At 43.7% G+C, this 19,743-nt stretch overlaps 1 protein-coding gene across 1 annotated transcript; it reads left to right on the top strand.

Annotated features, from left to right (window-relative positions):
- Positions 1-12,994: 12,994 nt before the first annotated feature.
- LOC124676407 (homeobox protein knotted-1-like 12) lies at positions 12,995-17,185 on the top strand. Its single transcript, XM_047212477.1, has 5 exons — positions 12,995-13,321; positions 13,431-13,544; positions 13,657-13,801; positions 16,583-16,836; positions 16,979-17,185. Exons 1-5 carry the CDS (start codon positions 12,995-12,997, stop codon positions 17,183-17,185), a joined length of 1,047 nt encoding a protein of 348 aa, XP_047068433.1.
- Positions 17,186-19,743: the final 2,558 nt, after the last annotated feature.

Raw genomic sequence — 19,743 nt, 5'->3', positions numbered from 1 at the left:
TTGCCCTTCAGCATGGTTCTAATTTCTGGGTTACTCCTAAGCGTACTCGCCAAATCGTCAGATTTCAAGATCGCGCGATTCAGGTCCGCGACTTTCTCGACTTCTGCACAAGAACCTTGTATTTAGTCTATAGTACCATGTTTCCACGCAACAAAATTCCAGAAACCCTTCCTGCTTTGATGGAAAAATCTCGAGATGCCCCTCGTATGCATGAATTTGTGCGGGCTCAACTATCTGCTGGGGCAAGATTCGCCATGATTATGATACAGATCTGCTACCCGAAGTTAGATCTGACTCGCATTGTCGCCAAGTGTCTGGCCAAGCAGGCGAAGCGGAAGAGGAACATTGATAAAATCAACGACACTGTAACTCCTGTAGCAGAAGAGATGATGGACGGAACTTCTTCGGATGGATGCTGAATTCTTCGTGAAGGGTAGCTATGCTGAACATAGAACTGGTGCTGCAAACAATGATAGGATAAACATAGATGATATACTAGGTAGCAACTGAATTTTACTATATTGCGGGAGTTCCTGTATATTTTTCCTTGTCGAAATTTTCTGGAAGATAAAGTTGTGTGTATTGTAAGTATAATCTATATTCCAAAGCCCCCGAGCCTTTGGCCGGTGCTCGAGCTATTTTTGCACCATGGTGAATTTACTATTTTGCGGGAGTTCATATATATTTTGTTACCGCGGGTTATGAGCCACCGAGCCTGTCGACGAAAAAGATGTATATCACAAATATCTTTTACTATATTGCACCATCGCGAGCCCGCCTCATTAAAAACCTTTCAGCCCCACTCGGTGCCCTGAAAGGAAAAGAGTGCGTCTGAAAACTCGCGGGCGTTTCAGTACATTGTATGTTTACAAGGAGGACTATATTTCGACTTCAAGCGTAAAAACGCCTTAGCTGCGCCACGTTCCAGGGGTTTTGCTTAGCAACCCCTGTCTTCTTGTCCTTTATCCTGTATGCTCCTCCTTCGAGTACTTCTGTGACGATGTAAGGGCCAAGCCACGGCGACTCGAGTTTTTCATGGCTTTTTTGTGTAAGCCGAAGAACTAAGTCGCCTACCTGAAAGGATCTTGGTCGCAAACGTTGACTGTGGTAGTTTTTTAGGTCTTGCTGGTACTTAGTGACTCGTGATAATACTTCATCTCGAGCTTCGTCGAGTGCATCGACATCGTCCTCCAATGCTTTTCTGGAAGCATCTTCGTCATATTCCGTGACTCTTGGAGAATCATGCTCTATTTCTATCGGCAGCACTGCCTCAGCTCCATGGACCAGGAAAAACGAGTCTCCTGTGTCGCTGTATTTGGTGTTGTTCGAATACTCCATAATACACTTGGCAGCTCCTCTGGCCAAGTATGTCGCGCTTTTTCCAATGGTGCTAGCAAGCTTTTTTTGATACCATTGCGAGATGATACCATTGGCTTTCTCGACTTGACCATTAGTCTGCGGGTGCGCAACTGATGCAAAGTGTAGTTTGATGCCTACCTCTGCACAATATGCCTTGAATTCCTTGGATGTGAAATTACTGCCATTGTCCGTGACTATGCTATGAGGTACTCCAAACCGGAAGACGATACTTTTCACGAACTTGATCGCAGATGCTCCATCTGGTGAATTTATCGGCTTTGCTTCTATCCACTTGGTGAATTTGTCGACAGCTACGAGCATATACTCGTATCCTCCTGGTGAGGCCTTGTGCAATTTTCCCACCATATCGAGACCCCACTGAGCAAAGGGGCAAGATAATGGTATTGGCATCAATTCTGCTGCCGGAGAGTGAGGTTTTGCGGCAAATCTCTGGCACGCGTCGCAAGTACGAACTATTTCTTTTGCATCCTCGATTGCTGTCAACCAATAAAATCCTGCTCTGAAAACTTTGGCTGCTATAGCTCGGCTGCTTGCATGATAACCACATATTCCTTCGTGTACATCCTTCAAAATTATCCTTCCTTCTTCGGGTGTGACGCACCTTTGCAACACTCCCGAAATATTTCACTTGTATAACTCCCCTTTGACCACAGTAAAGGGTTTAGAACGTCTAATAACTCGCCTTGCTTCAACTGGATCGTCGGGTATTTCTTTCCTTAGGATGTATGATATGTACGCCTTCATCCATGGAATTTGCACCATCATTACTAGGTCCTGTTCCTCTTCTTCTTCCAGTGCTGCTTTTGTAGCCCCCGAGGGTTTCTCATCTTTCTCCTTCTTCTTTGGTTTCTTCGACTTTGTAGATCGCTCGGCTATTTCCTCCCAAAACACGCCTGGTGGAATCGCGAGACATTGCGACCCGATATTTGCAAGAACATCGGCTTCATCATTGCTCAACCTGCTGATGTGATTTACCTTGCATCCATCAAACAGCTTCTCTAGCTCATTATACACTTCCCTGTATGCTATCATACTATCATTGACTGCATCGCACTGATTCATGACTTGCTGAGCCAACAACTGTGAGTCGCCGAAGATTTTTAATCGAGTTGCACCACAAGCCTTCGCCATCTTCATCCCGTGTATGAGAGCTTCGTATTCTGCCTCATTATTAGATGTGTTTGGAAACGTCATCCGTAAGACATACTTTAACTTGTCGCCTTCAGGTGATATTAGTATCACGCCTGCTCCAGCTCCCTCTAATCTCTTGGACCCGTCGAAGTTCATAGTCCAGATTCTCGATAAATCTAGGGGTCCCGTATTTTGTAACTCCATCCACTCTGCGATGAAGTCTGGTAGAATTTGTGACTTTATTGCTTTTCTTTTTTCATACGTGATGTCCCGAGGGGAAAGCTCTATTCCCCACAGGGAGACACGACCCGTAGCTTCTGGATTGTTTAGTATATTGGATAAAGGCGCCTCATTGACCACTATTATCGGATGTGCCGAAAAATAGTGCCGCAGTTTTCTTGCGGTTGTAAACACTCCATATGCTAGCTTCTGGTACTGCGGGTACCGCTGTTTTGAAGGCGATAATACTTCGCTGATGTAATATACTGGCCTCTGTACTCCATGGAGTTTTCCTTCTTCCTCCCTTTCGACTACGAGTGCTGTGCTGACCACCTGAGGTGTGGCTGCAATGTATAGCAAGAGGGGTTCCTTCTCCTTAGGCGCCACCAAGATTTGTGGTGTCGAGATTGTGCGTTTGAGATCCTCGAAAGCTTTGTCCGCCTCTTCGTTCCACTGAAACTTCTCTCCTTGCTTAATCAAAGCATAAAACGGTAACGCCTTTTCTCCCAGCCTGGCGACGAACCTGCTTAAAGCTGCGACTCGCCCAGTTAATTGTTGTATTTCTTTTAACTTTGTTGGCTTCCTCATTGTTACAATAGCTTGAATTTTTTCTGGATTGGCCTCGATTGCTCTTGCTGAGACTAGGAACCCGAGAAGTTCTCCTACAGGGACGCCGAAAGAACACATCGTCGGGTTCAGTTTGAGGCAAAACTTGTCAAGGTTGTCGAAAGTTTCCTTTAGATCTTCGATCAATGTTGTCCCCTTTTTTGATGTTATGACGACATCGTCAATGTATACTTGTACGTTTTTCCCAATCTGTGTTGCCAAGCACTTCTGCATCATCCGCTGATATGTTGCTCCCGCGTTTTTCAGACCAAAAGGCATTGTTCTGTAGCAAAACACGCCATAAGGTGTTATGAACGCTGTCTTGACTTCATCATCTTCTTTTAATCTAATCTGGTTATAACCAGAATACACGTCCAGGAAGGAAAGACGTTCACATCCTGCCGTGGAGTCGATGATTTGATCGATCCTTGGGAGGGGAAAGTGATCCTTTGGACAGTGTTTATTGAGACACGTAAAGTCGACACACATGCGAAGGACTTTCGTGTTTTTCTTCGGGACTAGCACTGGGTTAGCTACCCACGTAGCCTCTGTATGTAGCTCTTTGATAAAACCAGCCTCTCTGAGTCGATCAATCTCTGACAGCATGGTGATACGTCCCAAACGTATCCATAATTTCTTATGTTCCATGCTACTTTTATGATGATACTCACATGTTTTATACACACTTTATGTCATTTTTATGCATTTTCCGGCACTAACCTATTGACGAGATGCCGAAGAGCCAGTTGTTGTTTTCTCGCTGTTTTTGGTTTCGAGAAATCCTACAAAGGAAATATTCTCGGAATTGGACGAAATCAACGCCCAGGGTCTTATTTTTCCACGAAGCTTCCAGAAGACCGAAAGGGAAACGAAGTGGGGCGACGGGGCGCCGACACCACAGGGCCACGCGGCCTGGGTGGGGCCCGCGCCGCCCTATGGTGTGGGACCCCCGTCAGCCCTCCGACTCCGCCCTTTCGCCTACTTAAAGCCTTCGTCGCGAAAACCCTAGTACCGAGAGCCAATCCCATCTCGGGGGATTCAGGAGATCGCCTCCGGCACCCTGCCGGAGAGGGGAATCATCTCCCGGAGGTCTCTTCATCACCATGATCGCCTCCGGATCGATGTGTGAGTAGTTCACCCCTGGACTATGGGTCCATAGCAGTAGCTAGATGGTTGTCTTCTCCTCATTGTGCTATCATGTTAGATCTTGTGAGCTTCCTATCATGATCAAGATCATCTATTTGTAATGCTACATGTTGTGTTTGTTGGGATCCGATGAATATGGAATACTATGTCAAGTTGATTATCAATCTAGCATATATGTGTTGTTTATGTTCTTGCATGCTCTCCGTTGCTAGTAGAGGCTCTGGCCAAGTTGATACTTGTGACTCCAAGAGGGAGTATTTATGCTCGATAGTGGGTTCATGCCTCCAATGAATGCTGGACGATGTGATGAAAGTTCTAAGGTTGTGGATGTCTTGTTGCCACTAGGGATAAAACATCAATGCTTTGTCTAAGGATATTTGTGTTGATTACATTACGCACCATACTTAATGCAATTGTCTGTTGTTTGCAACTTAATACTGGAAGAGGTTCCGATGATAACCTGAAGGTGGACTTTTTAGGCATAGATGCATGCTGGATAGCGGTCTATGTACTTTGTCGTAATGCTTCGATTAAATCTCATAGTAGTCATCGTGATATATGTATGTGCATTTTTATGCCTTCTTTATTTGTCAATTGCCCAACTGTAATTTGTTCACCCAACATGCTATTTCTTATCGGAGAGACACCACTAGTGAACTGTGGACCCCGGTCCATTCTTTACATCTGAAATACAATCTACTGCAATACTTGTTCTTTGCATCGTTCTTCGCAAACAAACATCATCTTCCACACTATACATCTAATTCTTTGTTTACAGTCATAGCCGTGTGAGATTGACAACCTCACCTATTACGTTGGGGCAAAGTACTTTGATTGTGTTGTGCGGGTTCCACGTTGGCGCCGGAATCCCTGGTGTTGCGCCGCACTACACTCCGCCACCAACAACCTTCACGTGTTCCTTGACTCCTACTGGTTCGATAACCTTGGTTTCTTACTGAGGGAAAACTTGCTGCTGTATGCATCACACCTTCCTCTTGGGGTTCCCAACGGACGTGTGCTTCACGCGTATCACATGGCTTTGCGGTTTGGTTCCGAAAAACGCCGCAAAGGTTGTTTGATTGGTCTCGCTATTGGATCCAAGTTTAGGTGGTGCTCGGCAAGTTCCCTGGGTACTCCTGGCATGTCAGCTGGACACCATGCGAAGATTTTCCCAGTGCTCACGGAGGAACTCGACGAGCGCGCTTTCCTATGCGAGGTCCATGTCTGTTGCAATGGACGTCGTTTTCTTTGGATCTGTCGGGTGAATCTGCACCTCCTTGGAATCTTTCGTAGTGTTAAAGGTTGGCTCCCTGAGAGGCCTTCCTACATCTGGCAACACATCATAATCAGTTGTGAGCCTTGACGCCATATATTCTGCTTGCATCCCGAAAGTTTCTGACAGTCGATGAAAATCCTTGTCGCATTTATCAGCTAACGGCGAAACTGCCTTTGACTGTAATTGGTCCCTTAGGTCCAGGTAACCTCCACAACAGGTACGTGTAGTGTGGTACCGCCATAAACCTCGCATATGCTGGTCTTCCCAACAAGGCGTGATATTTCGATGGGAAATCCACAACTTCAAACTCCAGCCTTTCTATCCTGTAGTTTTCTCGGGTTCCAAACTGAACGTCGAGATTGATCTTCCCCAACGGATAACTCGGCTTCTCTGGCGTGATACCATGGAAACGCGTGTTAGTTGGTTTAGTTTTGCCAACGATATGTTCATCTTCCTTAGCGTATCTGCATACATAAGGTTTAGGCTGCTCCCTCCGTCTATGAATACTCGAGATACGTCGAATCCTGCGATCACTGCTGGCAAAATAAGTGCTGACTGCCCTGGTCGAGGAACTTGCTGCGGGTGATCCGCTATTGTGAAGCCAATGTCCTGTCCCGACCAATTTAGATACTCAATCGTTGGTGGAGGCATCTTCTCTACCATGAACACTTGTCGCGAGATTACTTTCTGAGCCCTATTATACGGCCTAGCTTTCTAAATCATCGAGACCGCGCCATTGGGGTTAGGATCGACATATGGAGGTGGGTGTGGTGCTGCCGCTATTCTGAGCTGGTGCCGTTTTTCGTCCGTAATTGCGGGAGGAGGTGGAAGGTGGATCTCACTCCTTGGCCCCTGGGGGTTTCTATGCGTTGCTTGAACATTAGCTTGCCCTGCAAATCTCAACATTGCTTGAAAATTTCGACAATCTTTATGCAGAAATGTCCTGACTGTCTCTTCCCGTTACTGTCAAGATAAAAATGCATTTGACACGGTCCGTTCATCATATCCTCGGGAGACACATATGGTCTCTGGAACCTTGGCCCACTATTATGTCTATTGTTGCGGGAATCATCTCTGTTGTCTCCCCGCTGTTCGCTACTCCTTTGATAATCATCTCGACTGTTTCCTCCAGTATTTCCTTGGAAGCCAGCCGATATTTGGCCAGGAGCATCATAATTCGAAAACTGCCGAGAGAATCATCGTCTATTTTGAAAGTTTTGACTGCGGTCCTCCTCTGGTGACCTATGTCGCTTATTATGAACATAATCTTCTCCATTTGCCCACCTGTTTGCTATCTCCATTAATGCTGATACTGTTCTTGGTTTTGTTCTTCCCAAGTCTTCGACAAAATCTCCTCGTCGAATTCCTGCTACAAACGCATCTATTGCCCTCTCGTCAGATATGTTCTCTGCCGAGTTTTTAATGATGTTCCACCTCTGGATGTACTTTCTCATTGATTCATCATGCTTTTGTCTACACGACCTCAACTCTTCTAGTGATGCGGGTTTTTTGCAAGTAGATCGGAAATTCTTGACGAACACATCCTCGAAACTGTCCCAACTGTCGATGGAACCTCGAGGAAGCTTCTTTATCCAAGATCGTGCGGCTCCACTGAGGTGTACTTGAATGCTCTGCATGGCTGTTGCTTTGGTTCCCCCTATCAGCTTCACTGTCTCGAGATAATCGACTAGCCAATCCTCGGGATCTTGTAGTCCATCAAATTTCTTGAAATTGTCGGGCAACTTAAATCCTGACGAGACTCGAGTTTTTCGAACTCGTCTCGTAAAGCACGGGAGTCCGCACATATCTTCTTCGTCAACTTCTGGTGAATGTCGATGTTCCCTTCTATCCTGTCGCACTCTATCACTGTTGCCTGAGTCGTTGTATCTCTAACCCCGCTCGCTCTCGGGGGATCCTGGACTGCTACAGTAGGTCGTGGACTATTTTACCTTGCAGCTCCTTCGGGAGGTGTAGTTGCAAATGCTGCTCCCATGGCTCCACATCCTGCCATGGCCATGTTATACAACGCTTCTCTTGGGTCTCCGGGAGGTGGCCTGGACGCTAGGATGAAAGCTTGCGTTGCCATGTATCCCGCTTCCGGTGTTTTGGGAATGATATTTCCTCTCGTGTCGATTGACATAAAAGACATGTCGAGGTTTTGAACTAGATTCTCCCTGTCTGCCTCAGGTATGTTTTGCAGCCGAGAGCTTGCTCTGTTCCGAGCTTCTCTGTGACTATCTCCCGAAGTTCCTGAATGTCGGCTTAAATCCGCCCTTCGCCTACTTGACGCGGAAGCCGCCTCCCTTCTTCTATTCAGGGCAGCTGTCTGTTTTTCTAATTCTCTGCTAACACGAGCAAGTCTGTATTGGTAAGCTTGCAATTCTTCTGCAGTAGCAGCTGTGGTCATTGGTTCTGTACCATCCATGGCTCTTGCGGCTCTGTCCCACGCTTCTTGTGGGAGTTGAACCCTTAGGCGCGGTGTAGGCCCAACATACTTAGTGCCTAAACCTCGCCTGAGATCAGCGGGATCGACATATGGGCTTCCCGCATCGTCGAAAGCCTCTGATGTCTCCGGCTCTGATCGGCTTGGTTCTCCAATTGCATAGATCTGATGATATTTTGAACTTTGATATTTTTCGGGATTGGTGACACCATCATATAGATTGGTGAAGACCTTTCCAGCAGCAATAGATCTGTCGATGAAGTTGAAGCTGTCGATGCTATCTGAGTCGCTGCTTATATCAGAGTCCGCAGACGACTCGAAGGACATGTCGCTGAAGATCTTGGCGAGTTTTTCACTTGCCCTGGTGCTGATGAAGCGTGGCAACGAAGTCTCCTCGTCGCCTGACTCGATTAACAATGCTGAACTCGAAAAATCAGGATCGACCGATGATAATCCCGACGAGATCGGAATTTCGAGACGATACGCTCCTTCTTTCTCGACGCGGAAGTGGAACTTTCCGAACGTCATCTCCATGGGCTCCTCCAGATACGCATATGCATCGAAACGGGAGGGCGGGTGAGGAACAAAATCAACTAGACCAGTTTCGATCTGTTTACCTCTGTCCATCGCATTGCTTGCAGTTAACGAAGTCGACGATCTTCAACGTGCCATCAAGATCAGATCCTTGACACCTCTAATTCCCACAGACGGCGCCAATTGACAAGGGATTAACTTATCAATGCCTACGTATTGTAGACTAGGGTTTTAGTCGGAAGTAGAGGGCAAGTAGATCCCGAGGGTTTCAGCCGAAAAGTACTCGACAATGTAAAAACTAAGGTTGCGTAAGACAATGATTCGATCCTTTCTTTGTCCCTCGACTCCCCCTTATATAGGAGGCGGAGCCGAGGGATTCGTCATACACAAGTTACGTGAGTCCGGGAGGGTTTCTAACTCATCCCGCAAGATTACAAGTACGTATTTCCTAATACAACTCTAGCTTTCCTTAGTACTAACTTGGGCTTCCGAATCTTCATATTCATCGAGTCGTGGGCCTTCAGTAAACCCCGGGTACCATCTTCGGCAGGCCCATTTGGGGATTCCTATGTCATCCATGGACCGACACGTTAATCCATCATGGACTATGTCCATCCTGTAAAGGGTGGGCTAGTTTCCCACCCATGGTTTGGAGATGTGGCAACCCTCCCCCCTCAAGATATTTCATGGGGAAGAGGACCAGCTCCTCTATAAAAGGACTAGCCTTGCTAGCGTAGAAGGGGACAATCCATAGGGATCACAAATCCTAGACATCTGTATGGTCATCTTCTCCATTGTGACATGCAATACATCTACCAAAGCAGGACATAGGGGTTTTACCTCTCCGAGGGCCCTGAACCTGGGTAACTGTTGTGTCTCTCTCTGCAGTGCCTGCCTTCGGTAAGGCGACGACGTGATATTGAGTCCGCTGTGTTCGGAATCTTTCGGGTTTGGTGATGCCCATGTTCCTTCGTGGACAGGAATCTCCAGCAAAACTAATTTAAGCATCGACAATATGTAAGAATGGCATACCAAATATGATCGGACAAAAGGAGTCTTGGGAGCAACCAAGCACAAAAAACTATGTGTGGTATTTGATATTTCCTACTAATACTTCAACATCTCTAACCGTACCTAGAGGACAAATAAACTTTGTATTAGATAGTTGGATAGTTATACATGTCTCTTCGATGTGTATGGGATCAATGTCAGGCTTGATTTCAAGATATATATATATATATATATATATATATATATATATATACATACATATATATATATATATATATATATATATATATATATAGAGAGAGAGAGAGAGAGAGAAGGAGAGAGAAATGGCATCGGAATTATACTTGCTCCAATATCACATAGACCATGATAGCACAAAGTTCCAAATAGCACATGATATAATAGGTTTACCAACTTTGGTGGTGTTACCTTGAATTACTGTGGTGGAATCTTCACATAAATAAACATCACAAGGGGTTTCTTCATTTAGTTCTTTGATGGCCAGAATTTGATGCCGAATTTCAGTTTGTTCATATGGTTCACTACATCTTCTAGCACCCTTGTTTGCAACAGTAGTGAGTAGGTTTTCCTTCACTCTGCTTGGATATGGAGGAGTTTCAACATATTATTCAATTTTGACAGATGATACTTGATTAACTTGTTTCACAACATTAGGGAAAACCTTAGAGTATTTAAAAGGCTCAACATAAAAATCAAATCCTTTTTAGGGACATTCAGATGGTTAGCAAAATATTTAGTAACTTCTAATAAAACATCAGGATCAAGGCCAAACTTGTTACTTAGCTCTTTAAACAATATAGTAGTAGGGATATTCTCTACACATGAATATTCATATTCAAAACGGGTTCGTTACCTTTATCAAGATTCCAAGCATCAATATTTCTAGACATGATATCCAATAAGTAACATGCTTATTTTTTAGTTCTATTAGTGAAACTTCCTTCATAGGAATTGTTCAGAAAGTTCCTAAGATGCTGAGGTAATCTCACATAGAAGTTGATTAATATAATGCTTTCAAGAATACCATGACAAGCATTCTTACGAACGAGTTCATTTAATCTCCTCCAAGCTTGAGCAATACTTTATCCAACATGAGGCCAAAAGTTATAAATATGACAACAATCATTATAAGCTTCTTTCGGAGTATAGTACTTGAAATAGAAAGACTTCCTCAGATATTTCCAATCAAGACGGTATTTACCATCCAGAGATCTAATACTTATGCGAGCACTGCCAAAAAGAGATAAATATAATAACTTTCTTTTCACATCATCATGAGGAATACCAGTAAGTTTAAAATGAGAACATAGATCTTCAATGGCCTTTAAATGCCCCATATCAGTTTGGTTTCCATCCCCTGCAAAAGTTAGTTTCATATCCTTTTGGCAATATCAATAGGGATTTGATATGCCACTTTTGGTTCAGGAGGTTTTTCAACCTTGTTCTTAACAACATGATCATATCCATATAGAGTTAGTTTCATATCCTCAGAGCCTAAGAAAGCCATGATAAAATAATAAATAGTAAAAAAACCTTTCAAGTTTCCTTACCAAACAACTTACCAATAGCGCTACGCTCCCTGGCAACAGCGCAAAAAAAGTGTATTGATGGCTCCCAAGTGAAAGTTAATAAGAAAGGTTGTCAAACCCACGAGAAGTTGAAGGTATTGTTTAGTAAGTTTGACACGTAAAAGTGTAAAACAATAAAATGGTGTAGTAGTTTTGGTGTTTTGGGTTTATAGTTTGCAAAAAATAAAGTACTGGAAATAAATAGAAACAAGTCAATGCTCTCAATGAGAGAAAGCCCAATCCTCTATGTAGCAGGAATACAAGCACAAGTGTGTGTGAAATTATATGTGACAAGCGTTCCCAAGGGACATTTAGATTTCTACACAACAAGGTGAATATCTGGTCAAGTTTCATTCCTTTACGGCGGAGCCTAGATTAGGTGCAACCATAGATATGAGCTAATACACCTCTTATGGTCCTAGAGCCATTTTAATAAGCAAGTATAGGAATCATTAAGATATAAATGTCCCGCCATAGTAGTTAGTTCACAGGCAATAAGAATGAGTGATGTGAATTAACAACTTTTTAAATGTAGAAATGTTATTTCCCATTTTAGAGCCTTTTGATGAATAGAAAAGAAAGGAATGTATCTAAAACTTATCAAAGAATCAACGAGCTTTGAATAAATAATAAATAGGAAAAGTCGATACACAAGTCATAAATTACACTTGCTTCACAAAAGTATTTTTTTTTGGCACAAAAACACAAGTCTAAAACCATTGAATCTAGTCCGTGATTGTAATGACTGTACTGTTGCGGCTGTGTGGATCCTAGCTATGCAGAGGTCGGGTTCTTTAAATTAATAAAGTGACCTTTATAAAAAAAACATTGAATGATCTATCTCACGAATTGAATGCCCACCATGGTCTGCATGACAACTAGTATTATGATTTTTTCAGTTAAGTAGCACACATATATTAGTCTAAATAAAGGCATCATACTATAATTTGGATTGGCATACTGCATATATTAGTATAAATAAAGGCATCATACTATAATCATATGATGCATTTAGTTGGTCTATTTTCATGTCTAACATTTAGTGCATTTGAATATGAATATTTTGAAAACAATGGCTCTAGAAAGTTGTTGAATGTATTCTGTCTGAAGAAAAAAGTTGGAATTTTATGGAGTGATTTCAAATATCAAATAGACTTTATATGATAAAAACATAGAAATGCAGAAACTTTGTTTTGTAGGCTGGGGCTAATTTTGTACATATCCTCCAAACATTCTTAGAGGCTCGCTACCGGTATTGTAATCCGCCGTATCGGAGAAGGGGCAGTGTGCCCGGTAGATTTCCGGTGAAAATAATGTTTGGAAAAATAAAGTCCAGTTCTGAAACAGAGTGCCAGTATTCCATGCGACCGCAGCAGCCAGCAGGTGTACATATACATCTCCCCCTCCGCCGTGATTTGACGCGAGAAAGAGGACATCCACCAGCCACTCACACAAACAGCCCCGGCTAGCTCCCCCACCTTTCCCTTCCCTTCCACTCCGCATCCATCTCCCATCTCCGGCCCATTAATATCCACCTCCCTCTCCCTCCTCCTCCTCCTCCAAGTCGCCATTACTGCCGTAGACGGAGCTGCGAGACAGCGAGGAGAGAGATCTCTTTTTTCTCTCTCTTCTTGCTATCTAGGGTTTGTTAAGTTGTTCATGGATCAGAGCAGCTTTGGGAATCTCGGAGCTGGAGGAGGGGGGAGCAGCAGCAGCTCCAAGGCGTCGTCCTTCTTGCAGCTGCAGCCGCTGTCAACCACGACGGCGGTGGCGCCGATGGGCGGCGCGTACTACGGCACGCCGCTCGCGTTGCACCAGGCCGCCGTCGCCGCCGCCGGGTCGTCGTCGCAGTACCAGTTCCACCACCCCAACAAGCACGGCAGCAGTGGAGAGATCTCGCAGGCGGAGGCTGATGCCATCAAGTCTAAGATCATGGCGCACCCCCAGTACTCCGCCCTACTCGCCGCCTACCTCGACTGCCAGAAAGTGCATATCTACGCTCGTCAAAATCGCAAAATTCGATTAATTCCACAGAGCCGGCTATATAAGCAAGCATGACATATAACTGCGTGCTCTTGTTTTGTTTGATTCGCAGGTCGGCGCGCCGCCAGACGTGCTGGAGCGGCTGACGGTCATGGCAGCGAAGCTGGACGCCCGCCCGCCGGGCCGACCCCACGAGGCTCGCGACCCGGAGCTCGACCAGTTCATGGTCCGTCTTCTTCGTCCCCGATTCCGATCACACACCATGCCATGGGCCATGGCTGCTCAATTCGCCGATGCGTGTGCCAACTGCTAACTAACGCCTTGCGCTAATTGCGCAGGAGGCGTACTGCAACATGCTGGCCAAGTACCGGGAGGAGCTGACGCGACCGATAGACGAGGCAATGGAGTTCCTCAAGCGTGTGGAGGCGCAGCTCGACTCCATCACCGGCGGCAGCCACGGCTCGGCGCGCCTCTCGCTAGCCGGTAAAGCCATGCCTACACTCCTCTCCCCTCTCCTCCCATCCCATCTGCTACATGCTCGTGTGTTTTATTTATACATTTGTATCGCTAGCTGCATCCATGTGGGAGTGGGACTGGGGTCTGTTGCTGGGAGATCGGAGGGAGGCTTGCCGCATTGGGTAACGTTGCTCCGGAATGACGGAGGTGGTTGCCTTTGGATCATAGCCATTGTTAGCATATGCTTAGTTGATCTGTAGATTACTTTATGGAAGCAGAAGGCCCTAGGCCTTTGCTTTGCATGCACTAATAATAAATTGAGATTAATTAAGTATTGGCCGGATTGATTAAGTAATTAACTAATCATGTGAAGCTAGCTTTGGTTGCCATGGAGGGCACAGTGATGAGCCATGTCTCATGCCTCTCCTCCTCTCATTAACCATTATCTTATTGCACATGGCTAATGGAGCATGCACGCTACACATCATCCTTGCTTTTGAGCTAATCCTTTTCTTAATTTAATCAATTCCGTTCTCTCTTTCTTTCACTATATGACAAGTCGCTAGAAGCCTTTGTGTTAGGGTTCCAAGGCTGCTAGCTAGCAGGAGAGTCATCGATCTCTATGCATGAAGCTTCAAATCATCTCTTCTTTTCTTGCACCAGCTACTAGAATAGTTAATTTTCTTAGACATCGATCAGCAGAGATGCCTTGGGGAAACGCCATTATGGCTATCTAGCAAGATAACCAGTGTTCCAGCACTGTTCCGATTCCAAGGACCGTAGTTGTTTTTTCTCTCTCTCTTTTGCTCTTTCTGGTTCTTCCAGCTCTGGGGTGCAGTGCAGGCACAGCACAGATATGCTGGCCGCTGGCCGCTCGTGTCTTCCGGGGGTATTCAAGGGGAACTGTGCTGCTTGTGGTAGGAGATGTACATTAGTACATATATATACAGTGTGTAGGCAGATTTGAGCAGAATAATGGGGAGATCTGATGCACTGTTGGTAGGCTACTACTGTGTGCATGCTCACTCCCCATGGTTGTGGGATGCATGCATCCAAAGATTATCAACAGCTCTAGGTGTTATATATTGTTCTGGTACATATATTTTCAGAGATCAATTCATTCCGCTAAAAGAGCCCACCTACTTTGTTCTCAGGCCTTCATTCATCCAGATGTAAGAAACACGTAGCTAGTTAAATATTTTTTGGGGGTTGGTTTATAATTCTCACTATCAACATTATCGGATATGGAACTTTTAACTATTATTTTTCATAATAATATATATTTACAGAAGACATAAAACTACAAATCCACCGGTATAATTGTTTTCATATAGCTAATCTAGACATGTATCTACAATATCAGAAAAAATCAATTGCATCTTGGAATAAATTGTTCGACCCCGTTGGAACTATTTACCTGTTACCTTTGTGGTCCACTGTTTTTCGTAGCTGAAGAATAAATTTTGTGAAGAGTATTAAAGGAAAGGAAAACTAATTTAGAATGTAACCTTTGTGTGCTCCACTGTTTTTCGTGGCTGAAGGGTAAATTATGTGAAGAGTATTAAAGGAAAAAAAAAGGTTGAGACTATTTTTTCATCAACATAAATACATGCTCGCTTTCTCAATGAAGAAATAGAATCATAGAATCTCAACAAAATTATGTAACTTCTAGAACTTGGTTATTAAACAACTACACACAATCATTTTCTTATTTACAGTTCCAGCCATTGATTTGTCGAATGTGCACATTGAACAGTATATTGTGCACGCCGATATATGTTGAAATAAGATTTTCTTTCTTTCTAATCCTGTACACCTCTTCTAATATGACCATGATCCAACCATTTATTCACTTAAGTGATCAGATTGGGCATGTGAGATCAAAACGGTGAAGTAGTTTGTGACTTGGGAACCCCTTGATACGCCCGTAATTGTGCGTACAAGGTGCATGCACAATAATTAGAAATTTGGTTTAGCGTACATTGAACATTTACAATATGGGGTCACATATATATATTGTATACATATCTTGTGATTCCATCTTCTGGTTAGGCAACAAGGTCTGACACCATACATGATATATATACGTCTAGATCCAATATTATTCCTGCGCATCTGACTTCAAGTTATGGTCAAGCGATTTTGTTTATTCGTAAGGTGCTTTGCAAATTATACAGATAATGTTTAATATAAGAAATAGGGTTCTTCTGATGGTATGGTGCAAATTTTGTCTGTTTGCTTTTCTTACCTCGTTTTCATTTAACTGCTGCTTCCATGTAGTGCATATTCAGTTTGGCAATTTTCTTAGAAAGCTATGTCAATTCTATGATCTGTTTTCTTGCACCTTACTCTTTCTACGAAAAAATGAAATCTGGTATAGGACACCTGTTGCATGAAGCCGAAACAAATATTCTTTAATGTACGACTATCGCTGTAGCTTTTTAGCCAGCTTTGCTCTGTTTTGCTACTACAGACATATGAAGAAATCACACTTCAGAAAATGGGACATTCTCATAATCGATTCTATGCGATCTTATTTTTACTACTTGTGTTCCAAACTCTGGCTAATTGTGATTCTAGCGGTCTAGCCACACTTAACAGGTCCATGGTTCCACTGTTGCACTCTACCCTTGCATGCATTCCTAGACATATGGAATAGTTTATACACAAGCGATGGGCTTTCTGAACACTGAGTCCACTCCATAGCTGCCTGACATGGTCTAGACTGAATGTCTGAAGCAAGTTTGGACGCAATAACACTAATCTCGACAAAACATGTCTTACCACCACCATTGTTTTTTTTTGCAGATGGCAAGTCTGAATGCGTTGGCTCCTCTGAGGATGATATGGATGCAAGCGGGCGCGAAAACGAGCCGCCTGAGATAGACCCACGCGCGGAGGATAAGGAGCTCAAATACCAGCTGCTGAAGAAGTACAGCGGCTACTTGAGCAGCCTCCGGCAAGAGTTTTCTAAGAAGAAGAAGAAAGGGAAGCTCCCAAAGGAGGCAAGGCTGAAGCTGCTTCACTGGTGGGAGCTGCACTACAAATGGCCTTACCCATCAGTATGATATATACTTCAATCCCTTAAAATTGATATTTTTTCTTCCATTTGTATTCTTGAGCAGCATTGAATTCCAACCCAAATTACAGCTGCATTATGTATTGTTGCTAAAGCTTATACTGTTTGATCAATGTGGTGAGTAGGAGACGGAAAAGATTGCGCTTGCGGAATCTACAGGCCTAGATCAGAAGCAGATCAACAACTGGTTCATCAACCAGAGGAAACGGCATTGGAAGCCATCCGAGGACATGCCGTTTGTCATGATGGAAGGATTCCACCCACAGAACGCCGCTGCCCTCTACATGGACGGCCAGTTCATGGCTGACGGCATGTACCGCCTTGGTTCGTGAACCTCCATGGAACAATTGATCTATCGAAAGGCGATGGTGGTGTCGAAAGATATCTGTATTCAGTACACGTTGCAATGCATGGACATTCATATGGAATTTTTGGGACCCTCGAGGATAGACAGGGGCTCGCTGTAGTGGCGATGATGGCTTATAGTTCTCCGCTGGAGAATCTCCAGTAATGTTGTTAATTTCGGTTCGAAGGCTTGTATTTTAGGTGTACTTGGCTGTCCTTGATCATACCCTGTTAATTAATTTGATGATGGTCTATTTGATGCGCTTGTATGTTTCATATTGGTGGAACACGTTCAAAGTTGCCTATCTGAATCAGTTTTATACATTGGCTTCTCTTTTAACAGATGAGGTCGATTCATGAAGAGAAAGTGTAAATTGTTTGGACAGTTTCAGCAGCTTTAAAGTTGTCTGTATGTGTTCTAATATTAACATTCCCTTATGGAAGGCTTGTTGAATTGTTGAGAACTCTAAAGTCCAATATTTAAGTCGCTTTTTTGGGTCATATACCCGTATACAATGTTATAATGGGCTTAGTTCATACTTGCAATTGAGGACTGCATGTTATTTTGTCACACTTCTATGACTGAATCAAACGATGGGGAAGGCGAAGATTTCCGGTTCTGAAGCCATTTCAGTGTTGATGTTGTTGCTTCTGTGTCAGCTTTTCAATTTCATTTTGCCTACTTTTTTTGATAATTTGGTTGTGAGCATCTTTGATGTCTCAACTTACTTCTGATATTGAGTTGTTGCATAGACTGATTCTAACTTTTTATCTTCTTAATATTAATATATTTTCATTTATTAATAAACAAGTATAGTTGTTTCGGCGATGAGGTTATGTCGATCTTGGCTAGAATAGCTGTACAAGGTGCCATGGGCGCAGCCTTCATATTCTAGAAAAGATTGCAGCTATAGTGTTTTTGCAACTAGTTATTTAAAATCTTGCAAATATCTAAAAGTAACTCTCCTATTTGTCTGTACTGTAGTGTCACATATATATAAGCACAATCGTCTTTTAGTTTTCATATGTGTTGCTTTATGTAACTTGGTTTTCGATTAAGGATATGTCATATGTGGTTCTAAAAAAAAAAGCATATATGCAACGTGGCAGCAAATTTATGAGAACCCACTCACAGAACTGACATGGTATCTTTTTATTTGTTCTTCGATTTATTTTACGGAGGTTAGCCCTGGTTTCTACATTGATTGATGCACACAGTCATTTTTTGGCCGATTTATGTGGAAACTAACTAACATTTCTGAGTAAATGAGGCTAGCTATTAGCCATGTCCAATAACATAATATACAAGATAATTGAACCCTTCCGAGAATCCAGGAGCTAACTTGAACTTGAATGGAGAATTGTGCTCCCTACTATTATACACATAAATACTTAAAAAACTCTAATAAAATCGGCTGTCAAGCATGAATGTGGCATGATTCATAATAGTGGTTATGCTTTGTAACATAATATATGAAATGCGGCAGTATTTCGTGCTTTGACAAGCTACTGGCCCAAAACAGTTGCAAACAAACGTCACCAAAAATTCTGAGAGCCCCCTCACATTAGTGGCATGGATATTACCTTCCCTTTTTATGTGGGACTTTACTAACAGTTCCGAGTAACAAGTTCTTAGTTCAGCAATGTCTAATACCATTATTTTTCGATAAAGGGAATATATTAATATCACAAGATAACAATTACACCCAGCCTCTGCAACAACGCAATGTCTTAAAACATTACGGATGCACACAGCCAAAAAAAAGAAAAAGAAAACTAAGAAATAAAAGTCCCGCTACAGTATCCCAGCCCTGCAACAATAATACATCCACCACCAAGACAACACCTGAAATTCAGACTCTTCAAAAGCAACGCCTCCAAGAAGGGAACAGTGCACCAGCGCTGTTGTCGCCCAATCAAAAGATATTAGGTTTTCACCCTGAAGATGGTCTCCGCTCTTAAAACAATGTCTTCAACAAAGACATTGCCAGACACAACCAGTTAATGTCAGACCTTGCGTTTTCACCATGAAAGTTAAGACTTCAAACTTCACAAGTGTTGCCGCCCCCACTTTTATACCATTGTTGTAAAGCCCGGAACACCAAGCAAACCCCTCAACAGCGCAAAGACTTGAACCTCCATTAGCTAGTCTTCCAAATCCGGCCTTCATGATATTCTCTTCTTATGACTTCACCATGGATCAGTTGTCACTTGGTGTCAACACAGAAAAGAGCTTCGCGCAGCACTCTCCAAAACCAAACGGTCGGAATAAAAGCATGGGCACGCACGACTGAATACCACCGATCCAGCAAACTCCAGACAATAAAAGCACTGTTACATTCGCCGGCGGCGCCTTCCGGAACTCAACACTCTGGCCAGATCATGAAGGACAGGCCTCAGGCAGGTCTTCATCTTCGCCCAAGAGAGACCCTAGGACCGCCGCCTTTATTCAGGTCGGGCCACCACGCCGGCGACCATCCAAGGCTGACCAAGGTTGCCGGCCGGAGACACTCAGTCCGGAGACGCCGCACCCGCCGGGGCAATG

Source organism: Lolium rigidum, chromosome 7 (assembly GCF_022539505.1).
Source record: "Lolium rigidum isolate FL_2022 chromosome 7, APGP_CSIRO_Lrig_0.1, whole genome shotgun sequence".
NCBI classification, from domain to species: domain Eukaryota; kingdom Viridiplantae; phylum Streptophyta; class Magnoliopsida; order Poales; family Poaceae; genus Lolium; species Lolium rigidum.
This window is presented reverse-complemented; position numbering and strand designations above follow the sequence as displayed.